The 26,117-nt window shown below is 34.2% G+C and overlaps 1 protein-coding gene across 2 annotated transcripts; it reads left to right on the top strand.

Moving 5' to 3' along the window:
* Positions 1–18,303: 18,303 nt before the first annotated feature.
* LOC145093333 (protein ENHANCED DISEASE RESISTANCE 2-like) lies at positions 18,304–22,617 on the top strand. Of its 2 annotated transcripts, XM_079031439.1 has the most exons (11): positions 18,305–18,491; positions 19,318–19,543; positions 19,833–19,919; positions 20,002–20,052; positions 20,153–20,239; positions 20,316–20,451; positions 20,534–20,696; positions 21,208–21,336; positions 21,452–21,646; positions 21,930–22,052; positions 22,333–22,617. In XM_079031439.1, exons 2-11 carry the CDS (start codon positions 19,327–19,329, stop codon positions 22,444–22,446), a joined length of 1,302 nt encoding a protein of 433 aa, XP_078887565.1. In that variant the 5' UTR covers positions 18,305–18,491; positions 19,318–19,326; the 3' UTR covers positions 22,447–22,617. The 2 variants fall into 2 exon arrangements, with proteins under 2 accessions (XP_078887566.1, XP_078887565.1); XM_079031440.1 differs by lacking the exon at positions 21,208–21,336 and having other exon boundaries at positions 18,304–18,491.
* The last annotated feature ends 3,500 nt before the right edge of the window (positions 22,618–26,117 follow it).

Genomic DNA, 26,117 nt, shown 5'->3' with positions numbered 1-26,117 from the left:
GACGACAACCGAGGCATTACGCCCCGCGTACCCCAAAGTTACACCCAGCATAACCCCGAGGCTCAGCCCTATAAAAGGGGACGCGAAACCAGCTTCTTTTCTTTTACAATTTCCATCCTTTTCTCTCATCTTTTTCCTTGTTTTATGTGCCATTTATACCCTGAAACCCCGATAATATTCCCGAGCCCCGAAGTAAGATCCGAAGCCCCGAGGACCCATAAGAGCGTTATTCCCGAGCCGAAGCCCTGCCCGCGAGGAGCCGGGTTTTTGTGAAGATCTTCCAGATCTACATAGAGACACTACTTCTGCAAGCCGTAGTGCTGCCCGATCATCTTCTGATCAGGTGAGTGTGTATTCATTTTCATTCCAACGCAATATTATGAAGTATTTTATATAAAATACGTGTTATGTGTATATATTTTGTTGTTATACGTGTGAGTGTATATTCACTCTCTTCTATCTTATAGATCTGATGCATTCTCTATGAAATACGTGTTATGTGTGTATGTCTCATCTGTTATGTGGAATATGTATTGATTAAAGCATGTTATACAGGTTTTTAAACAATGTATAAAAATGTATATTTTTATCTACTAATATGTTGGGTAGAACATAGGTAGATAATTGGTGTGTAATAAACAAATGAGAGGCATCGGTGTTATTGGTGTTATTCTAGTAATTCAGCAGAGTATGTATGATGACCACGGACTATTCTAGACTGTCCTGTGGAACACTAGCAGGCTCATTACCTGTAGGTGTTGTGAATGACGTGTTCACCGGTGTACTCTATCCCCCACATGGTTGCCTTTAGGACACTTATTGTTGAGGAAGCCCCTCTGCAGTAATGTTCGTCCCGATGAAAATCCTGAATTAGGTTCCTTGTAATACATGTTATTTTTAGGGACATAAAGTGAGGATAACGGGAATGGGTAATCGGGTTTATTGTTGATTGTTAAATTAAATATTTATTGTGGGTTGAAAACCTTATATGCTCACCAGGCTCCCAAGCCTGACCCACTCAGTTTATTTGTATTACAGGAAGTGGTGCAAGAGCTTAAGAAGGGTGAATCATCAAGTTGTTTTGTTTACAAGTATGTGTATGTATATATTTGTTGAATGACTTGTAATGCTATCGTTTATGCTTTATGGTCTGTATCGGAACATGACATCCCGACTTTTGACTATGAAATGAAATTATATTTCTTTATGAAATGTTTTGATAAATATCTATTTTATCATGTTTTGTTTTTGGGAACAAATTCCGCATCTCTTTTAAAATCAAAAGGATTTACTCTAAAAATGTTTAAAAAGCATAAATGAAACTGGTCTTTTCTGGCCGAGATTTTGGGGATGTCACAAAACACAATGGGCTTGCCCCCTGAGGGTAATCCCTACTGACGTGACCAACACTGCCGCACTTGTAGCAGCCCATACCTCTAGAACGATAGACTCCCTTGTGCATTTTCCCGCACGTGTTGCATTGACTCTAGTTCTGCTGGCCCCTCGAATGTTGGTCAGAAGTCTTGGGTCTCTTCCCGGGACCCTCTAAAGTATGCACCTAATCTGTCCTCCTCTTCTCAATGTGCTCCAAATCAATCTCCCATTCTCATGCTCTAGAGATCATGTCATTCAGGGTCTCGCACTCTGAGATACTTACGAACTTCCTGATGTCATCTCGCAGCATGTCATGATACCTTACTTGCTTCATTTCATCATCTGTTACATATTGTGGTACCAAAAACACCCTCTCCCAAAACTTGGCAGTGATCCCTGCCATAGTCTCCCTCGTTTAGCATAGATCCAGGAACTATCACGTCAACTATTGTACCTCAATCGATGGTGCAAACTCAGCTCGGAACCTAGTCGAGAATTCATCCCACGACATAGCATCGACCTCATTATCACCTAACTCACTACCGACCTCTTCCCACTAATCACGTGCCCGATCCTTGAAAAGGCAGGAAGCATATCTTACCTTCGCCCCCTTGGGGTAGAAACTCATCTTGAATGTGTTAGCCATATCTTCTAACCACCTTCTACTGATGATGGGGTCCTCTCCCCACGGAACGTAGGGGTTCCATAAGCACTGGATTCCTACAAAAGTCAGCATGAAAGCTCCAATGATAGCCATGATCTCTATACGGAATGTGCTCAAGCACTCGTCTACTATCTCCGAAACAAAGTGAGAGATCTCCAATGAAATGAGTCCCCGTCGCTGCTCGTTAATCGGCTCAGCACCTGCTCCTGAGCCGGAACCCGAACCTGAACCATCTCCCTGAGAGGTCATCTCCAAACTGAAAAACCACAAATCAAATGATCAAAACATACTCAGAGATCCTCCTTCCCAAAGCTTCTCAGATTTTCCAAGACTTTCACTAATTCGAGTATGGATCTTGTGCTTTCAGTAGTACGGGCCCAATACTACCTTCCACACCTATCCATACTTTCCTCAGTAATCCTCCTGAATCCTCTAAGTCACTTACTCAACCATTATGCCAGCACTCACTAAACCATACTACTAACCCACTGCAACATATCCTAGGCTTTCCTAGGTTCCTGAACCCACCCAGTCCTAAGATGTTAAAAGATTCCCAATAATGTCAACTAGCTACTTCATGAATATAGCCACATGCAACAGAGATCAGATAATTCTTCAAGTAAAAGACCCATCCCTAGAGTGGTTGGACTCAAACGAGAGCTGCGTAACAAAGTCAAGTCCATCACTCCGAGATTATCCAATATGTGCCCCATATGACTTAGCATATTCACTTAGTAGCTAACTCACATTACTAAGAGTCCCACGAAGCACAAAGCAAGCAGCATTCAGACAATGGTAAATCTAACCAACATACCCCAATCAAATTATCCTCTAATCAGGAATATGTACTAGCATCCAATACAAAGGTTCTTATAATTAGGCATAACCTAAACATGCCATCCTACCACTAACTGATCAATTCTAGCATGAAAATCTACAAGTTCATATAACATACAAAGGCATCCCTCCTAGATCCTTAGCTCTAATCTAGCATGCAAATCACATAATCGTGTCATATCACATAATAACATATATTGGTATTTTGGGAACCACTTACTTGAGCTCGATCGATTGCACGCATCACCCCTTTTTTCTCTTTTTAAAACCCTTTCTTTATAAAAATGATTCTCTTTTGAAAATTTTCATATCGAGTCCTCAGTTTGAATTCAGCACACTCGAAAGTATGTCCGAATCCCTCAAACAAAGGCTCTTATACCAACTTGTAACATCCCAAAATCCAAGACCAAAAATTTCATTTTTGATTTAATAAGTTATAAAATGGTTTACTGAAAACACTTTAACAACCTTGTTCCAAACATTGACAACATTTTAATTTAAACTAATATCATAGTTAAATCCCAAAGATCACATAATGTGCAATAATATGGGTGGATGTGTTGCGATCATCTCGAGCTCCTTATCTGAAAACTGGAGGTACCTGAAATCAAAACTGTAAACTATAAGCACAAAGCTTAGTGGGTTCCCAAGATACCACATACCATACATATCAACTGATCCATATATAACTGTGAGCCATACATATCAATCATATATCAAATAAGTTGTTATGTACCGCACATAGTCTTGTCGTTATGCCACGGGCCGCCACGTGGTCTTTCTTGCCAAGTCGGGGGCCACCCCTGGGTCTTACAGACAAGTGCTAGGAGCCACCTTCGGGTATTCCATGTAAGAAATCACAAAGAGAACTAGCATACATACTACTCTACTTAGCTACTTAGCATACAGTGTGCCAGGAGCCACCTCCTGGTCTTTCATGCATATTGCCTAGGGCTAACCCCCGGGTCTTCCTACCATACAAATAGCATACTATATGCCAGGAGCCGCCTCCTGGTCTTTCATACATAATGCCTAGGGCTAACCCCCGGGTCCTCGTACCATACATAAACTAAATGGGTCAGCATTAGTGCCTTAGACTCATACAAACAGTGAGGAGACTCACCTTACACTGCTGAAGACTTGCAGATAATCCTCTGGCTAATAACTAGCAATTCCCCGAACTGCTAATCCTTCGGCTCCCCAAGCTATAAATACCAAATAGCACTTAGTCCAAAACCAATAATCTTTCTTAGGGTAAATGACCATTTTACCCCTGCTCTAATTTGGACCATATCCATGGCCCAATGCCATCTAATCTTTCTAACTCCACTAATGGGCCAATTTTCTAAATTTAGCCCAACTTCTCAAATGGGCCTTGCCTAAGCCCACACATGTCCTTAGTTCAATATCTGACTTTTGATGGCCCATTAAGGCCCAATAGTTGATAAGTCCAAAGATTAACCCAAACAGGTGCCCAAAAGACATAAAGCCCACATCAGATGAGTACGCGGGGTGTACTTAGATGTACGCAATGCATACCTGCTGTGTGGCTTGTACACTACGCATACCTACATGTACGCCCAACGTACTGCCCTGTTAAGATCTTTTCCTATTAAGTGCATAATACTCTACTCCGGAGACTATAATCACAGATCCAAGTCCTCTTCAACGTCTTAATCCATAAAGTCGATTGCTTGGTGGCTTGCAACCCACCAAATGAACCCAAACTATAGCCACAAACTTCCATGGAAATGGGTAGATCTCATGCATGGCCACAAATGGACCTTAAAGATTGAAACTTTACTGCTTATGGAACTCATATGACACTAAGGGTGGCAACCCTAGACCTAAAAACGAGGTTGATCACTAAAAACCCATTCTTGGAACCTAAAAAGGTCCAAAAATCCATTAACATAGATCTAAGAATTCATGAGGCAAGTTAGAAGGTTTTTACTCAAATGAGTGCCAAATAGTGGTGTTATCGCATATCCTTGAGCTCAAGCTACTCAAGTTCTTCTTCTTCAACTTCTTCTTTCTCCTTTCAAGCTTCTAAACACCACAATGAGCTTCCTAAGGCCAAAATCACACAAGGATGAGGAATGAACGATTATCTAGGGTTTTTGAGGTTGGGAGGCTGGTAGGGAGGTTAGGGTTTGAGTTATATTGTTCCTTGTATATTGCTTAATCCTAAGAGTTAGGATTTAGCGACTCTGAACGTACGCTAGGCGTACTTCTCGTATGTTGGGCGTACGCCTTCAACACTCGCGTCCAAGCAACCTTTTATGCTGGGCATACCCTAGTTTTCTTTAGGCGTACTCTCATTCATGATACCTTGCATGCATGGTACCTTCTTGCCACTTTTCTCCATTAGGGACCAAAATTGACAATAACTTCAATGTGTAATATCTTCCTCATCCGGGGTCCGTTTCCGACGAACTTTATATCCACGAAAAGGTGGCGAGAAGCCCTACGCTTCTTAAAACTCCTTATTACCTTAAAGCTTCCCGAACACGAACCAAAATCCTCAAAGGACTGAGATGTCGAATTATGAGTATGCTTTTGGCATCCAAAGCCACAATCAAACACTTGGGTCTCGTATACCCTAATACCCACATCCAAAATGGGCCAAATCCTTCCTTTCTCAAGGCCCTAACCCCATGACAACTAATGATTGGGTCGCAGCCCCTAGCAACGAAGCACTTTCGGAACCAGGTGTTACATAGGTTGCCTTTTTATGCATGTTTAGGCATTTTGGTACAAATAGATGGCTACTAAATATTGGTAGTATGTAATTAAACTATATGTAATGGATATATCCCCTTCTATGTTATGTTCAATCTCTTATTTACATGTTATGTTCAATCTTTTAGTTACTAAAATAGTTAACAATTTTTACCATTCACCAATTGTATTTGCAATGTACAATTTTAGGTACCATTTTATGCAATGCACCTTTATGCAAAGGTACAAATACATACCAATTACCATTTAATTCAATCTATTGAAATAATATTTTGTGCATATACAAGCATTAAGTTTATCTTTCTTATGACCCACAACCTCGTCCACTATCTCTCCATTCTTCAAAAACAATGATGTTGGCATAATCCCTACTTAGTCTTGATGCAAATGTGCAAATACATACCAATTACCATTTAATTCAATCCACTAAAATACCATTTTATGCAATGTATTTAAAAAAACCAACTTGTACTCCAAATTCCATTTACTGAAATTAACCATCCAAACATTGCAATTAACATCCATGCATTACAAATAACAATCCTAACATTACATATACTTACTAAACTATCAAATACCATCAAAAGCTACATATTTCAAGATCACAATACTAGTGGCATAACAACCAACTACCATTAAATCTTGTATACCACTGCAACAAACATAAACAATATAGCCCCTAACAAAACAACAACCATTTGCATTAATGTCATCATTTGTCGCTGCTCTATAAGCCGATTTGACATATCTTGTTTTGAACCCCTTCATCGTCAACCCATTTGAAAAACCCACAACCTCTTTCTCCCTACATAATTAGGTTAGCGCATAATACCCATAGTGCAATCACACTAGAAAATCTCAGGATGATTAAATAAAGAAAAGGGAAAAATGATTTTTACCTTATAATTAGGGCACCCCCAAAATTTGTTCCTGGATTTTCTGGTGTGTGTGAAACAAACATAAGGCATAAATCTTCACACCCACACTTCAATTTGATCTTATTCTTGAATCGTGAATTCACATTCGAGCTTGATTTTGCAGAAGATATTGGCATTTTGCGTGAGAGAATATTATGGATGCAAGAGGATGCAAGAAACAGGGGGTTATGTGGGAGAGGGTTATAAAATGGGGCCCATGTTTGACATGTCACTTAAAGTGCCAAATCAACACATAGGTAATCGGCTACTAAGGAAGGAACCTCTTAAAAGAGATATTTGAAACATTTAGCGAAAGTATCCAGCTTTATTACCCCTAAAATCGGTCCAAGGGTAAAACCATCAGTTTTTTAAAACTTAGGGGCGTTTATGACAGTTTCCCTCGACCTAAGCATATAAAAAATATTATTAATATTACGATTAGTTATTATTAAAGGATACACAATATTTGTTTAGATTGTTAACATGATCTACATTAAATTATAAAAGGGTGTTAAAAAATTACACCTCAAAGTGTATGTAACTAAATACCTCCCAAATTATCATAGAAAATCGTCATTCGTCAATCTTATTATTAGTTAAAAAATACAAGGGTCTTTTTGATATGATGAAATGGAATGTCCAAGGAACTGAATGGATAACATAATGAAATGAGTAAGGTAATAAAATGGATTATCACATTTTATTGTCGTGTTTGGTTTGCTTGAAAACATAGAATGATTTATTTAAACATGTTTTTATTAATAAATAATAATCTAAGTGGTGTAGCTTATAGTTTGTACATGAAATTAAACTATAATTTTGTTTTTTTTTTGTTTAATGTGCAATGACTTACAGGCACCCGAAGTCGGGATATCAAAGTTGAAAATTTTCAAAGTTCAACCACTAAGTAATTACCAAAAAATTCCGGATTTCTCGGGTTTTTCGGTTCAAGACCCACTTTACCCGGTTCCACCTGACCCACTTTAATGTTTCTGGGTTTTTTGGTTCTAGACTCACTTTACCCATAATAGATCTAGAACCGGTTCCTATATACCGGTCCGATTCTGGTCCTACAAAATCCTGTTAACTGGTTCCTGGGTTTTTCGGGGTCGGGTCTACCGGTCCAGGTTTGGATCCACTCTCATCCCTAGTGAAAACCAAGGATGTGTAATGTATGGATAAACTTCAAACTGATATGTGCATGAATAAATGGGAATGTATAGAAACTGTAGGTAAGAAAGCTAAATCAATTGATACATTAGTGAATAAAATTTCCAGAATTCAAAAAAGCTTCAATTAATAACAAGTACACACCAAAATCATGTTACAAAATGTTTCATTTTCTCCAAAAGTTAGGGGGTGATTGGGATCGCTTATATAAACTACTTATTATGGTTTTGCATCGCAAATAAATCATTTTGAGTGTTTAGATTTTTTTTAACGACATATCTAATCTAATTCTAAAATACTCCTCAATTCCACCTATGTCGTTGCGAATAAATCATTTTGAGTGCTTAGATATTTTTTGAACTGCAAATCTAATCTAATTCTAAACTACTCCTCAATTCCATATATGTCCTATATCCACAACTGGACTAAAACCCTCGACCTTAAGTAGGAAAGGCAACATCTGACCGCTAGGCTACAAACCCTCGGTTATATGCTTAAATAAAAATATTATAATAAGTCAATTTATTCTTACTTATTTGAAATTCGTGATTAGATAATAATTATTAATTACATCTTTAACCTTTATTATAACTTAAATTATCCTATATGAAATATTTTGACTAGTTTAATTATTCACGATGAAAAATGTTACGAAGATGAGAGGTCACCAACCAAACGGAGAGTGGACGAAATTTTGGCAAAGGAAGAACAGGAACACATTTCAATCAAACAAAGAACTTATAAACTATTATGTGTCGGGACTCGCCAATGGTATAGGAAAGGAGGAGCTACATGAGCCATTCAGCAGACTCGAAAAGGTAATAAACATGTATTTTGGGTTGAAGAAGGACTTCCACAAAAGAAACTTTGCTTTCGTTAGATATGCCAACATCAGGGATGTTAAAGAAATGAAGCTAAAACTGCAGAGCATTAAGTGTGGAGGTAAGACTTTGGAGGTAAATATCTCAAAACAACAACGGAAAACCCAACAATTGAAGAGAATTGTTATCGAGATTTAGAATGCAATCATGATTTATATGAATGAAAAGTATGAACACAAGATGTAAATATTAATCAGATCTTATATTGATGAAGAAACTGATTACAATAAGCAGAGAGAAAAGTCCCCTCATACTTCTATCCGCAGTCCCTGTTTATAGGAAACCTGAGTGTACAAAAAATATACTAAGTCTAGAGCATTACACTTCGCACAAACTGTTACTTAGTAAAATAACTAATTATGCGAAACAAAAGAAACAACTATTTTGACTTTTATAGCATATAGCCTCTACAACAAAATCAATACCAAGTACCATTTTGGCAACCCATGCAAAGGAAGAATATGCAATCCAACATCTATCATAGTGCTCAACCTTACTATATGGAGGTAAGAGGTAACATCACTTATTCCCAAGTTACTAGTGAATCGAACGTGAAAAAACCCCAACAACACACCTCCTCAATCACTTTAAACCCCAACACATTTGTGAGAGATTGGTTAAAGAGAGGATTACTAATTGTTAGGACATAAATTTGTGGTTTATACTTTGCTTTTCATAGCTTTTATAGTTTTCGGTTTAGGACCGAAATCTCCATGATCTCGGTGGTGCTTGGATCGAAATCACCATGTGATTTCGGTGGGCTTAGATGATTTCAGTTTAGATTATTAGGTTGGGCCTTTGTATTTAGATCTTAGTATATATAGTATGGGTTCAAGTCATGTAAAAGGTCAGACATTAGAACTGTGGCTCAACACTTCTTCGACGTACGAACTTATGTCCTTAATTCTGGTGTTGATAAGGTGCCTGAGGGGTTCTCATAAAGTAGGTCGTCGATGTGAATTTATTTTTCTTTCTTATCCTCTATGTCAGTCATATGTTGCCCCATCTACGTGATTGGAAGAGATCCTACCTAGGACGTAACATATGCATCTCTCTATCTATCTATGTCAGTCATATGATGTCCCCTTTGTGTGATTGGAAGAGATCCAACCAGGGATACAACATATGCATCTTTTTATTTCTCTAACCCTCTATATATGGTAGTCATATGTTATCCCTTTGCATGATTGGAAGAGATCCGACCTAGGATACAACATATGTATCTCTATATCCATCTTCTCTCTCAAATAATTGAGCACTCACCTAGAGTAAAGAGCTCTTTGGAATTCCTTGATTACTAGGGTATGTGGTGAAGTGGAGAACACTTTCTAGTGCGCTTAAAATTGAATTGGTTCATGACTAAATGTTGAATGTAGATCTCGCTTCTGAATTTAAGTGGACAACAATATCCTTGGTTGTCGTCAACAAAATGGTCTATTTAGGAATATACTTGCAATGTCTTGTCACTTATAATCTGTCCAACTTGCAAATATCCTTTGTATTTAAATGGACCACAATATTGGTGATTGATCAGAGATATTCATGCAGGTGTGTGCTGATAAACAATATTAAATTGCTTGATAACTATTGATCCCAAAATGTTTTAAATTTAAATATTAAAATGTGTTTGTTTTATTTTATTTTGTTTTTGTTTTTGTTAAATTTTTTCATATTTTTCCTCTATGTACAAATTTAGGGGGAGAATTAAAAAAAACAAACAAAAATCATAAAATTAAAAAATCCAAAGATATGTTTATTTCTATTTTTATTTCTTTTAAAGAAAAAGCAAAAAAATCCAAAAAATGTTATTTTTGAGCGTATTTGATTTTTATTTTTATTCTTAGTCGTTTTATTGTGTGCTAAGTTTATTTTTACTTTTATTTTTATTTTTATCTCAAAATTTCATTTGTCTTAAAATGCAAAGGAAGAAGAGACTCAATGAGAATTCAAAGGAAGAAGAGACTTAAGGAGACTGTATCGGAATTTTCTGATTAAGGAGAGAAACGTAGAAAGGAATTGACGATCATTACACTTCACACTACTTCCACAAGGAATGGAAGACATGAAAATGTACAAAATGCCAGTTAGGCAGTATCTTTCTAAGGCATTTATGGAATTGAAAGTCTGAAACTGTATAGATTGTCAAATTGGTCTTGTTAGTTATCTTTACCAAAGAACTGTCATGGCACCAAGGTGATGCAACTCACAAGGCATGATTATCGTTGAACGTTTCGCCAAGGGGCAAGTTAACTTGTTACCTTGAAAAACTATATTGAGATCTTTGATCAAGGATATGCAGGGGATAACATCAAAAATAGCCACAAGTAGTTCTCCGATACTTAACCAATCATAGTGCGTCCCTATGTGTTCACACAATTACTATGAGTAGTCTCCATCTGAGCCAAGGCTGGGTCCTTGAACAACTATGGTGAGAAGGGCCTTTATGACTCTGTGATCCACACAGGCTTTTTAGTCATGGTTACTTTTAAGACGCATCTATGATTAAAGAAGAACATTCATTCGAGGGAACTGGAAGTGAAGATTATTCTTTCAACACTCAACTTTTCAACCCCAGAAGCAAGTTAAAGCTATTTTTGAAGTTATGTGATGAATTGCATTGAAGCCTCCTCAATCAATTTGCTACTATCTATGAACCTGCTAACATGATCCAGAAGAATCGGTCTCTTTGAAATTATCTCTGAAGTATTTCAAAGCTGAAAGTACGGATTTACAAGAACCTATACAAGAAGCCTCTATACCCAATGTGTGTTCAAAGTCAAATTTTGAAAGAGCTGAAAGTCAAGATCAAATAGGAGATTGAAAAGAAAAGAAAGCTATAAACCAAGGGAGAGATTGTTAGGACATAAATTTGTAGTTTATACTTTGCTTTTCATAGATTTTATAGTTTTCGGTTTAGGACCGAAATCTCCATGATCTCGGTGGTGCTTGGACCGAAATCACCATGTGATTTCAGTGGGCTTAGATGATTTCAGTTTAGATTATTGGGTTGGGCCTTTCTATTTAGATCTTAGTATATATAGTATGGGTTCAAGTCATGTAAAAGGTCAGACATTAGAGTCAGACACGCCAGTTAGTCATTCCAAGAACATCATATCATGTTTGGCAAAGACAAAGAGAGAACCGAGAGCATTTTATGTATCTTATGTACCAGACTATTGATTAATAATAGTGTGCATTGAAGATTCGTGTTTGTGTTCTTACTCCATATTTTTGATTTGTGTTATGCACTGGATTGGGATTCTGCACCAACTCTAGTGAATTCGATTGATACATTCAAGATTGGGTTTTACACTAATCGATGAAACACATAGTCTCGATCATATGGCTAACCTAACATACTTGGAATCATAAAAGAAGAAAATAAGTATCTTGGAGGCCTAAAACTAGACATACATTTTTGGTGGTCAGTAGAAGCAAAAGAGTACCTAGAAGATAAAAATAGATGGAAAGATTGGTTCAAATGGTTGGTTATGGCAGATCAATATGATATGGATTATGAAAGAGTTGCACGACTTAAGATTACAGGCGTTCCTCTACACTTATGGGAACAAAATAATTTCTTGATCGTTTCCAATCGATATGGTAATGTTATTAACCCGTTTGATGGCATAGCAAATAGGAGATTCTGCTCCATGGAAAAATTTGGTGTACTCACTTCAGCAAGGAGATGGATCAATGATGAAATCACTGTTAACTCAAATGGATGTGAATTCAAGGCTGGCGTCGTGGAGTACACTGACGACTAGTCTCCATTCAAACCCGATCCATTCGACAAGGTAGATGACTCAGAGGAGGAAGATGATAACATGGAAACAATTTCAAAAACTTGGATGGAGGAGGAGCTGGAAGAACCAGAAGAAGGAGAAATTTGATCGGTGGATATGGCAAAGATTGACGTCCAGCCGACCGATCATCAATCTCCGACGGCTGCAACACTATCCCCGACAAAGAAACCAGTAAACAGAGCAATCGAAAAGTCTCCAATCAATGCACCATTGGATCCAAATTACAAGAATACGTGTAATAAGGCATTAACTGATCCTAATACAGGAACGTCGCATGAAGTGCCCAACAAGGATTCTAGATCAAGTCAAGAACGTGATGCCTACACCCCCATAAACGGGCCACCGGTAACTTACACTCTTGGGTCATTAGAGAATTTAGTTCTACTTGGTTATTTTGGGCCATTCCCCAACAATAATATGACATTCTCATTCACATCCCATTAGGCCCAAAATAATGAAATATATTCCAATCCGAACTGTAGCAGTGGACCTAAACATCTACGGGCCAAAACAACAACTATTTTTTCAAAAAAGAGACTATTAAATCTAGGCATTATCTTATAATCATTGGCAAATGAGTTGGAATAGATGGGGACAACATACTGGCAAACATCTACCAGCCTCATAGCCCTAATGAACAAAAGAAATTATGGCATGATTTAGCAACCATAAAAAATGCAAATCATGGTAATTGGACCATTTTTGGTGATTTTAATGTAGTACGAAGAGCTGAAGAAAGATTTAATTCAAACTTTTGTCCGGTGAGTGCCCTCTACTTTAACACGTTTATTCGGGATTCAGAGTTACAAGATTTTAGGATGTGAGCCAAAATTTATATGTACATGTCCAACGTTGGTGCAAAATTGAGCAAATTGGACAGGTTCCTAGCATTCCCAAATTTCCTTGCAGCCTTTTCATCACTTAGAGTTACAACACACCCACGTGAGTTATCCGATCATTCTCCAATCACCTTATCAGTATATCCACAGACTATGGATCTCCACCTTTCAATTTATTTAACTCATGGTTACTAAAAGATGTGTTCGACCTTACTGTTAAGAAAGCATGGGCAGAATTTCACGGGTATGGCAATCCGGATGCATATCTCGCTGCAAAAATCAGATTTCTAAAAAACGAAATCAAATCTGGAAGAAAAATCAAATGAAGATTCAAATCAGGAGATGTCAAAAATTAAATCAGAAGTGGCTTCGATTGAAAAAATAGTTGAGTCACGAACTTTTACTGGTCACAAATTAGAAGCCAGGAACCATGGTTTACAAAAGATACTAGAAGTAGAAAAACTAGCAGTAATGGATCTGAAACGAAGGCTCGGGTGAAATGGAATGTTGATGGAGACGAAAATAAAAATTCTTTCACAGTTTTATTAACATTAAGAACAAGTGTAAAACAATTAATGGTCTATTGTTAAATGGAAAGTGGACTTGAGAAGCCAATGAAGTCAAAGTCGCGACTTTTCGGTTTTTCAAAAACAAATTTACGAAGACCAAGATATCGAGACCCAAACTTATAAGACCTTACTTCAAATCCCTTTCCATGATGCAAGCGATCAAACTTGAAGCTCCGTTTAGTTATAAAGAAGTAAAAAATGTAGTATGGGCATGCAGAAGTGAGAAGGCTCATGGACCCGATGGCCTAACCTTTAAATTTATAAAGACTTACTGCGAGACAATCAAATATGATGTCATGCAATTTGTTCTTCACTTTGACAAGTTTGGGACCCTTGCAAGAGGTTGTAATTCAACTTTCATATCTTTGATCCCTAAGATCAAAGATCCCATCTCCCTCTCTCTCTCTCTCTCTCTCTCTCTCTCTCAAATTACCGCCCCATCAACCTTAGGGATGCATATCTAAAATCATCTCAAAAATCCTAGCCATCATAATTAAATCAGTCGTTGGAGATCTTAGCGGGGATGTACAATCAACTTATATGGAAGGCAGAAGTATATTAGATGGTCCACTAATGATAAATAAGTTACTCTCCTGGTCAAAGGTGGTCAAAAAAGATTTTGATGTTTAAAGTAGACTTTGACAAAGCATTTGATTCCATCAACTGGGATTACCTCGACTCGGTACTCTCACAAATAGGCTTCGGCAGTAAATGGAGATAATAGGTGCGCGGTAACCTTAATTCCTCTCGGACTTCAGTGTTAATCAATGGTTCACCAACATGTGAGTTTCAAATATCTAAAGGTGTTCGTCAAGGGGATCCCTTATCCCCTTTCCTCTTTATCATAGCCATGGAAGGCCTTAATGTAGTGCTTGAGGTTGCAAAGTAAAAAGGTATCTTTAAAGGTATCCAAATCCCAAATCATGGTCCCATCCTATCATACATGTTCTATGCGGATGGTGCTTTATTCGTGGGTGAATGGTCTAGATCCAACCTAAAACATTTATCCAATATTTTAAAACGTTTCAATGCATCTTCGGGCCTCAAAGTCAATTTTCACAAATCAAAAGTATTTTGAATTGGTGCTTCTGTTAGGGAGACTGAGAATTGGGCTAGCATTCTTGGATGTGAAGCGGGTTCACTTCCTTTCAATTACCTCAGAGTTCCAGTTGGGACAAATATGAATCTAAACAAAGTTGGAAAACAATCATCAATAAATTCCAATCTAAGTTATCTTCTTAGAAATCAAAGAAACTCTCATTCGGGGGAGCAGTGACATTAATCACTTCGGTGTTGGGGAACCTTCCCATATATTTTTTTTCTCTCTTTTTAAAGCCCCGGTGGCTGTCATGGAAAAGCTTGATCAAATAAGATGGAGATTTCTATGGGGTGGAGATAAAAGCAAAGGGAAAATTCATTGGGTGTCTTGGGACAAAGTCGTCGCTCCCAAATCTGAAGGTGGTCTAGGTGTGGGAACTATTTGTACCTTGAACACTAGTCTGCTAGTAAAATGGTGGTGGCGCTTGAAAACTAAACAATATTCACTTCAGGTCAATGTTATAAAAGGAATTCATAATCTTTGCAACAAGCCTCATGACTATCTCTCAAACCAAAAAAAATAAGAGGAGTATAGAACAACATTGCAGCTTGCAAAAATGAACCCAAAAAATTTGGTTTGGAAACTACGAATATTTTCCAATTACACATTAAATCCGGTGAAAATACAACTTATTGGTACGACAAATGGCTATGTTCGGTTACACTTGGCAAAAAATATCCATCCTTTTTTAGCTGGAATCTAGAAAGAAATGTACAGTGGCTGATAGGATTGTTAATAATCAGTTTGAAGCTCACTGGAAATCAGTGTGGATGAAGACAGGGAATTACATTACATCAATAATCTCATGAATGATTTAGCAACGATACATTTGGCACCGGGAGAAGATCATTAGACTTGTACAATAGACAGAAGCATCCAATTCACAGTGAGCACGCTAAGGAGAAAACTAGAACAATTATTATTCCCCAATTGTGTCTTACCAACTTTTAAATGAAATAAGATATCCCAGATCAAAGTTAATTGTTTCATATGGCGAGCAATACAAAGGAAGATCTCATCTGCAGTGGCACTTAGATGTAAAGGAGTTAACATCGAAAATGACAAATGTGGTGCTTGTGTTAATGGAATAGAATGCTTTGACCACATCCTTATACATTGTTCATTTGCTTGCGAGGTCGGGAAGGTAATATTCACTCGGTGCGGCTTACAACAGGAGTCTTTCACATCAGGTGGAGATTTAATTGTATTTGCAGAAAACTGGGGAAGATGCCAAAGGAAGCGAATGAGATTCATCACCATCTGTCATGGCTTAATCTGGATTATGTCGAAATTTAGAAATGATTGGGTGTTCAATGGAATGTTCCAAAATCTCACTTATGGTGCCGGGGCCATTAAGTCATTCATATTCTTTGGATAAAGTGCACGAGCAAATGAGTTTGTGATTGGGAAAACCGGATCTCTTCTCCATTTCATTTTTAATTTCTATTTCATGTGTCTGTTTCCATGAAAAACTTTTACTTTGTTTTTGTACTCCTGTTACCTTGCTAGTTACTTGCTAGTCGGGGTTCGTTTTAATACAATTTTCCGTTTCCAAAAAATTATATATTCACGATACATTTATTCTTTTATACACATGCATACATCGACCCAAGAAATATACATGTTGCTATCACAATTCTCATGACCCCACAAGTTTTGATGAAGGAATATGGTAATAAGTGTATTGGATTTATTTTATTTAAATAAATACAATATGAGTTATATGATATTTTTATTATTTTGCTTCCCTAAAACACAAATATAAAAGGTTATACTTGGTGTTTATAATTTGCTTATTACAACTTATGAACCATAACACATTTTCCACCCAATAATATGAATTGTTATTTGACGACATACTTTTGTTAAATGTTATTGATATTAAATTTCTATCAAATATTGTATTATAAATGACAAAGGATAAAACATATTTAAAAAATAAAATAAATATCAATAATATGTAATTTTTTTTTTTATCATTTTACACATATAAACATAATTTGCTAAACACTAAAAACAACTTATTATCTTATTATGTTTTGGTACGCATAAGTTAATCTAAATATTTTTTTTATAAAACTTAATTTTATCACTGGATAAATTAAATTAATAAGCACTTTTATTAATTAGAAAAAACAAAACAAAACAACACTCCCTAAATAAACTATAGCTTTTGGTTTTTTCTTGTTTTGAAAAAGTTAAAAAAAAAAATTATGTATTGTTAAAAGATGAATAAATTGTAAAACCAATCCATGTGGTATCCTGAGAAAAATGCACTACGATTTTTTTTTTTTTTCTCATTCGTATGGTCACTCCAATCAAACTTCCATACAAATTTGGTTCCTTGTTATCCCACCAAAAATACATTTGAATATGTTTAGACGACAGTTAACTTGAGTGATTAAATTTGCAATCTTTTGGATACCACAAAGACCAAATATGCACAAAAGTTTCAATTTTAGATTGACTTCAAATAAAATAAAAAGGACTCAAACTATAGTTTAAAAGATATTAGGGACCAATTTTACAATTTATTATTATTTTTTTTTTTAAGATTGAACGATAGAAATGGTGAAATGGATGAAAAATACCCGATCAGATTCCTTGTAAGAATACGATTAAAGTCTACACATCTTTAATACATAAAACTAAAAGCTATCACATATAAAGAAATAAATGTGACGTTGAATATTAAAGCTATCACATATAAAGAAATAAATGTGACTTTAAATATTATAATATTAAAGTAATTAAATACTAAAAACTTGATCCACATTGAGTCTTGAACTCACATAAATGTGGAAATTATGATTCCACACTTTTTCCAAGATGTTGACTTCACGAGTTATTGGTTCATCAAACTTTTTCTTACATATTATCGATTCAAATCCTTTAATGATTACCATTGTAAGTTAACTGAAATTTTTTATTTATAAAAGAATATCCTATATGAAACTATACTAAATTAAATGGATAATAATAAATCAGCAAGTAAGTCATCGAAGTTTGCAACAGAATTTTATATACGACACCCAATTGTAAAAACGTCAAACTATGCTAACCAACTTTGAAATTGACCATATATATCAAAAAGACGAAAATACCCCTTGTTTAATTTTGTTTGGTGATGTTATATCCAAGAAGGAAAATTTTGATAATTTATTTGATCATAAATTATTTACACAACACATACATTTTTATTTATAAGAAAGAAGGGTACATGCATATCTCTTTGTTGATCTTAATTGTCTTAGAAACTAATAGAAAGTTCTTCAATAACAAAAAGGTAAAACACGAGGGGCTTAATTTGTCACATTTGAATAAACATAGGACTTAAATTTGAAATTTTCAGTTGAAAAATAGGCGCTTGTCCTGACGTGTAAATGATCATTCATCTTCTTCCTCTATAGTCTATTTATTCATTTCTCTGTAACTTCATTCAAAAAGTACCCCAAAAAAGATCCGACCCGAATACCTCTCCTTCCTCCCACTTCATAGGAGCTTCCTTCAATCCACTGCAGAGAGAGAGAGAGAGAGAGAGAGAGAGCGTGTGTGTGTGTGTGTTATGTTTATAATCCCAACAACAATTTCAGGTTTTTCTCTCTTTATATACATACATGTGTTTGTTTATGTATACGTATATCTTCACAGAATGCATTGATCGGTTCAGATAATTATGTATTTTCATGTAATAAGTTGAAAAGTTTAATGTTGTAGCTTTAATTCAATGTCTTTTGAGTGCCTTTCGATATGATTCTTTGTTCATTAATCATTAATCATCATTCATCTAACCTTTTCTAATCATCCCTTTTAAATCCAGTTTATCGCTATTTTTAGACAACTTTTATTTGGAGAAATTCATCTATATGTTTGGTTCCATTTGTTTTAATTGTGATGATTTCAAAACCTCAGGTTAAATTTTTCTATAACATTAAACCATAAATCTTGTGAAAGTTCAAATATATATATATATATATATATATATATATATATATATATATATATATATATATATATATATATATATATATATATATATATATATATATATATATATATGCTAATGGCATCAATAGCATAAGATATGTAATTTTGTTTCATTCTAATGACAGCAACTTCTTGTTATTCTCGGAGTATACTCCTAGAAATTCTCTTTCATCATATTGTCATAATAGTACGTTGATTTTTATTAAAAAAAGTCTTGACCTTCTTGAATTCTACAATCCAACTGGATTTTTCTGTTTCTCAAAGGATTATCCTCAGATTTCTTTGAGTTTACAATAATTAATTACTCTTGAATAGTGAAAGATTGGTGCATTCTCCCCAATTTACTTGAAACTAGAAGCTTCACACTTTGTGATCAAATTCTTTTTTGAGTTATTGAGGGATCAAGTAATGATATCGTTGTTGTTTGATTAGGGAAATAAAATGGGTAATTGTGCATCGGCCCAATTTAAAATAGTTAGTTCAAAGAAACCACGACATGTTCGTTCTAGAAAGATCCGGAAGCATGGAAAGCCATGGAAGAAGAAGAAAAGCGAAGCAGGAAACCTTGTTGCTCTTACTGAAATTGTTCACACAACAACCACTTCCACTATCCAAGTCACTCAAAGAGAATGGCATCAAAGTCAAATTGATTCTAATGGTGCTTCATTCTTATACTCCTTTTACTTTTTTTAATTGCTATTACTATTTTTTTATTTCATTTCCCTTAAAGTTTCCACAAAAGGGTTTTTTCTTTCAGCAACCCTCGATCTGACCCACACTGTCTGTTTTGTAAATAAAGTACAAAGTGGCCCGTTAACAGGGCCCGTTAACGTGACCAACATAAGAGCCCAGTCAAAATTGAAACTGTAACTCCTAACAACCTCTGAGCTGGCTCACACTGTCCTGTTTTGAAACTCAAACACTGACATAGAAACACTTTCTTGTAGTGATTTCTCAAGAAGAATCATGGTTTGACTCGGTTAGCAAACTTGAAGAATCAGGTTCGGATGATGACTTTGATAGCATGGATGGAGGTAATGAGCACAAACATTAGACATTATACATTATACATTGTTGTTTAAATGGTACTTAAATGTGTTGTTCTTATTGCATTAGATGAAGAAGTGATTGAATATGAGACATCTTCATGCATCATTGGAAACAATTGTAAGTATGAAAAGTACCTGTGAAGCTATTCGAAAATAGATATAAAAGATGACATTTTTTATCAAGAAAGCCAAATCCAAAATCTTGAAGTCTTGCATAGGTACACAAACTGAGACAAGGACATCAACCGTTATCAGGCTTTCATTAAAGAAAACTTCAATTGATGGAGAAGAATCCAATGAAGCCCGTAAGTGCATTTTTCTCATTTTAAGCAAATAATGTTATTTTTTTGTTTTAAAGCTAATAGTATTTGGTTCTTGTAGAATCTTCTGGAAAGTTCTTTTTTCGCCCCCGAGCAGGACTCTTGATTCCATGTTGTACAGATGAGAAGCCGACACCTGGATGTTGGTCTGCTATTGACCCTTCATGTTTCACTCTTCGAAGTGAATCTTATTTTAAGTATGCCATTGACCTCTCTTTATAATTTTAAAGAAAGATTGTTGTATATAAATTAAATATTAAACTAAAATTTAATTTGCAGAGATAAGAAGAAAATCCAAGCTCCAAGTTATTGCCCTTATACTCCATTTGGTGTTGATCTCTTTGTGTGCCCGAAAAAAGTCAACCACATTGCTCAACACATTGAACTTCCTTCTTTAAAAGGAGATGGCAATTTGCCACCCCTTTTTATTGTTAATATTCAGGTTCTTTTTTTTTTTTTTGCCATTTTCAGTTCTTTTTGGCCATGATTGTTAAGGAGATATGTTAGGGCAAGGGCATAGCATGTGTGTGCCTTGACATGACAAAACAGTTGAACTAGACTAAAATGACATGAAATGACAAGACATTGCAGTGCATAGGTTGAGACTGATACATGATATGATAGTCTAGTTAGATTGATAATTGACATAACATGACAAGACATTGTAGGACATTGGGTGATATTAGTACATGACATGACATTAAGACAATATGGTTTTATGGACTGACACCGATACAGTGAGACAAAAGTTGCACTTTTTAATTCCACCTTTTCGTAGGGACTTGCCCTGGATCTTCGGTCTAGGAAAAAGACATGAATGAGTTTCTCATACTAATAGTCAGAAATAGCCCTAGAAAGTTTAACCAGTCATGTCCCATGTAACAAACGCAACGTTTACAATATTAATTGTGGTGGATAAAATTTCTTATAAATGTTTCATTTGGGTGTTATAGCTCCCTACCTATCCTACACCTATGTTCCTTAGTGATAGTGATGGCGAAGGTTTGAGCCTTGTTTTATATTTCAAACTCTCCGAAACATATGAAAATGATATTTCTCCCCAATTTCAAGGGCTAATCAAGGTACACATTCATGTCTATTTGTGGACTTCTAAATATTATACTTCAAGAAACAATAACTTTTCAAGATTAGACAAAATGGTAGGAAGTTTTCTAATCAATCAAATCGGATTTGCAGAGTTTATGCGACAATGAAATGGAAAAAGTAAAAGGATTTAGGAAAGATTCCCTTATATCTTTTAGAGAAAGATTAAAGATCATTGTTGGTGTGGTAAACCCCGATGATCTTGTTTCAAATAACACCGAAAAGAAGCTTTTGCATGCTTACAATGAAAAACCCGTTCTTTCACGCCCTCAACATGAATTTTATCAGGTACCCATCTTTCAACTTGTCTTTTTTTTTTCAAATAAAGAAATGGTCATTGTTCCTGTCTCAGCAACTGCAGTGTGGAAGTTTCAGTTCCAATGTTCATCGGCCACCGAGCAGGCTCCGGTTGTTGTGGACCTAATTTACATATCATATAATGATTTATAGAAAAATAACCTTTTTGCAGAAAAGTTTTTTTTCCTCTTTCCACTATGATTTATAGCTTTATACCCAATATAGATCAAGGGAATAGCAAATTAAATATTTGATCTTTATAAAAAAATTGCAGGGTCCAAATTACTTTGAAGTTGATCTTGACATTCATCGGTTTAGTTTTATAGCAAGGAAGGGATTAGAAGCGTTCCGTGATCGCTTGAAAAATGGTATATTAAATTTGGGCCTAACAATTCAGGTAAAAGTTTGCATCATTTTCCATAACTGAATTTAACTAATTTCAAGCTATATTTTTTCAAGGGAAATTTGCAATATAAATAGGAATATATATATTGCAAATTTCTAATTAGATCATTGGACTTTGAAAATCGTTATAGATATGTGAAATGGTGACATCAATGTGTCTACTATAAGTTGCAATTTGCCATTTTTTTCAGTTATTGATTTGTAAAAATGATTAAGCATAGTAAAAATCTAAAAGAAATTAATTTATGTTTTTTATTTATTTGAAAAAATAGGCTCAGAAACCAGAGGAATTACCTGAAAAAGTGCTATGCTGTTTGAGATTGAACAAGATTGACTTTGTGAATCATGGTCAAATACCTACTATAATGGCCACCAATGAAGATTGACATTCTATGACTTTTTGACTTTTGTTATTCATTCTTCACCATTGTAAATGAAAACTAAAGATTTATACTCTTAAATCATGAACAAAATACATAGGATGAACGAAATCATGTTTTTTTTGACCAGGTCAAATTCAATAAGTTAGTCGATGATTATGGTAGACTTTTTTTGTATGTTGTTTGTTTGATTACAAACTTGTGGCTCCACTTGGGTGTTAAAAAATCTTATTTTTTAATGTAAAATGATCTATATGATTTTATATGGTATGCGATGGGTTTTATAGCTTTGTTTAAAGTTAGTTCAAAAGTTAACCGTAAAAAGAAAAAACATCATAAATGGTCCCTGTGGTTACCTAAAATCTGAAATTTAGTCCCTGTGGTTTAAAAACCTCATAAATGGTCCCCGTATTTTCAAAACTTTTCACGATTGATCCTTATTGCTACCTCCATTAAGTTTTGTCCGTTAACTGAAGGACATTTACGTCTTTTCACTACCACAAGGACCATTTATGATGTTTTCAAATATTTTTTTTTACAGAAAAAAATGGAATAATATGCAGATGGGTCCTCTCTCTCTCTCTCTCTCTCTCTCTCTCTCTCTCTCTCTCTCTCTCTCTCTCTCTCTCTAAAACCAATGTAATGTAATATAACGAAATTTAAGTTTCTTTTGCTGTCTAACACAAAGTAAACCCAAATCTTTGACTCGGCTTTTTCATCGAATTTGTTTGTTGGTCAATAAATGTTTAGTTGGAAGTTGAACTATCCAAACTATTGGCAAGATAAATCGGTATTATTGTTGCCATTAAAGTTGCTGGTTTCCATGAATCAGTCTCAAGGTTTTCAATGAAATGGAGAAGCATACCAATTAGATACAAATTAAATCAGACTTAGCAAGAAGTTTGGAAGATGATCGTTAGGATTGTTGACAAACTATAGCTCTACCTGTTCATTCTCTACTTTGAAGGAATTATGCAATCGATCATTTGAGTCTTTGATTGCACCACAACCACAAAAAAGAGCTTAACCTCTCATTCTTCTATTTTGGGTTCTAATCAAAAGTTGAGCTCATCGACAACATCACTCATCTGCACTCCTATATACTTGTTTCTTTTGTTTACTAAATTGAATATTTGAAGATAATGATGGATCTAAGACATGTGCATAAAACAGATAAAAGAAGGGAAACGAGTTTTGCATTACATAAGATAAAAGAAGGGAAACGAATCGTGCACAACATATGTTCGATGAAATGCCTGAAAGAAAAATCTCATCCAAATCATACCCTCAAAGATCACCTAATGTACAAAAGATCATGTGATATCTGATCATAACTTAGACTTGAATTCAATCATTGAAATACCCAAAAAAATCAAGAAATCGAGTACATCAAGACCAATTAGTTGGCAGGGGAGATCTATGTCTCATTTTCAAACCAAAAATAGATGAAGATGGTGATAATAATATAGAAAAGACATATAAATACAAACTTGCGTATATGTGTCTCCTGATCATCGACTCAACTCTCCAAATCTGCTCAAATCATCTCAAATTAGCTTAAATCATGATCTAATCTCCTTTCTTTTTCCTCTTCGTCATTTCTTCATCCTCTTCGTCATTTCTTGGAGACGAGGGAAAAAGACAAAGGTGGGTGAGTTGGTTTACTGGAAAGAGAGAGAGAGAGAGAGAGAGAGAGAGAGAGAGGACCATCTGCATATTATTCTCTTTTTTTTAAAAAAAAATAACTGAAAACATCATAAATGGTCCCTGTGGTAGCGAAGACGAAAATCCCCTTCAATTAACGGATAAAATTTAACAGAGTTAGCAATAAGGACAAATCGTCAAAAGTTTTGAAAGCACAAGGACTATTTATGAGGTTTTTAAACCACATGGACTACACTTCAGATTTTGAGTAACCACAAGGATCATTTATGATGTTTTTTCCCGTAAAAAATATAAGTACTTACATTATTTTGTCATATAATGTAAACAAATTACCGTTTTTATCATTTAATTAGAAAGTTATTAATTTTTTGTTACGATTATGTGTAATAAGATGCTAATTGTGAGAAACATGTATTACATGAGTTAGTTTAAAAATAATTAAATATAAATGTCTAAATATTTGAAAATTTTGAATTTATAAGAAAATAAAAAAATAATGAATTATTGTAATGGAAATGTTTTTTATCTTTTAAATTTAAACAAATAATCAACAATAATAAATGAAGATTTATTTTGCCACGTGTCAACTCTCATCAATTTTGACACTTGTCATTTTGTATATTTTTTAAACAAATAATATCCACATGTCAATTGTTAGTTTTTTCAATTTTTATATTAAAAAGCCACATAATACTTCTATATTTATATATGTAAAGTATTAGATGTAATAAATATGATATTAATTATAATTAATAGGTTTCTTCATTCACTATTTCAAAATTTTATTTAAAAAATACTTAATGTATATATTTTAATATTTAGTCTTATGTTTAATCAACCCGTGTAATACATGGGTTTTACATCTAGTTTAAATAAATAAACAAAAGAATCTAATAAGTTTTAATTTTAGGAATTTTGAAATTAAAATTTAAGCCCATTAATAAAATTGATATTCATTTATTATAATTATTATATTAAAACATTATGTATAATTTAATAAAATAGAGAAAAAAAAGTTATAAAATGATATGTGAAAAAAAAAATTAATTCAAAATAACCATAAAATGATATTTGGCAAATTCAATGAGAGTTTGACAAATAGCAAAAAAATAAATATTCATTTATTAAAATATATGCAAGGTTAAATTCTTGATATGATATAAAAGTAAGTTTGTAACATTACAAGCTGAAAAAAAATACAGTATGTTATATATATATATATATATATATATATATATATATATATATATATATATATATATATATATATATATATTAAATGACGAAAACATTTGGAGCTAAACTCCGAATTTATTTCTTATATGTGTCGGTTTACGTAGCTTATAAAAATAAAATACATGTATTTTTTTATATTTCTACAATAATATGCATTATTGTATTATATTTTGCAAACACAAATTTATGGCCCAAATAGACTAGTATCTAGCCTATATATATATATATATATATATATATATATATATATATATATATATATATATATATATATATATATATATATATATAGGGTTAGGTTCATTTGAGACCATTTATATTTTGAGAGACCGTGAGACGCATTTGTTTATTTTTTTTTATTTTTTTTTTATTTTTTTTTATTTTTTTTAGTTAATTCATGTTCCGAAAATAATATTTAAAAAAAGAATTTTTTGATTTTTCCATTTATTTTGCATTTTAAAATTATTTTTAGAATATGTATAGTGTAATATTCTATTTAGAATATTTCACGTATTTTTCAAAAAAAATAGAATTTTTTTTATTTTTTTTAATTTTTTTTTATTTTTTTTAGTTAATTCAAGTTCCGAAAATAATATTTAAAAAAAAGAATTTTTAGATTTTTCCATTTATTTTGCATTTTAAAATTATTTTTTAGAATATGTCAGTGAAATATTCTATTTAGAATATTTCACGTATTTTTCAAAAAAAAACGGATTTTTTTTTTATTTTTTTTATATTTTTTTTAGTTAATTCAAGTTCCGAAAATAACATTTAAA

This window comes from Lactuca serriola, chromosome 3 (genome assembly GCF_051521515.1).
Source record: "Lactuca serriola cultivar US96UC23 chromosome 3, Lser_US96UC23_V15, whole genome shotgun sequence".
Lineage (NCBI taxonomy): Eukaryota > Viridiplantae > Streptophyta > Magnoliopsida > Asterales > Asteraceae > Lactuca > Lactuca serriola.
Note: the sequence above shows the minus strand (reverse complement) of the source record. Positions and strands in the feature narration are given on the sequence as shown.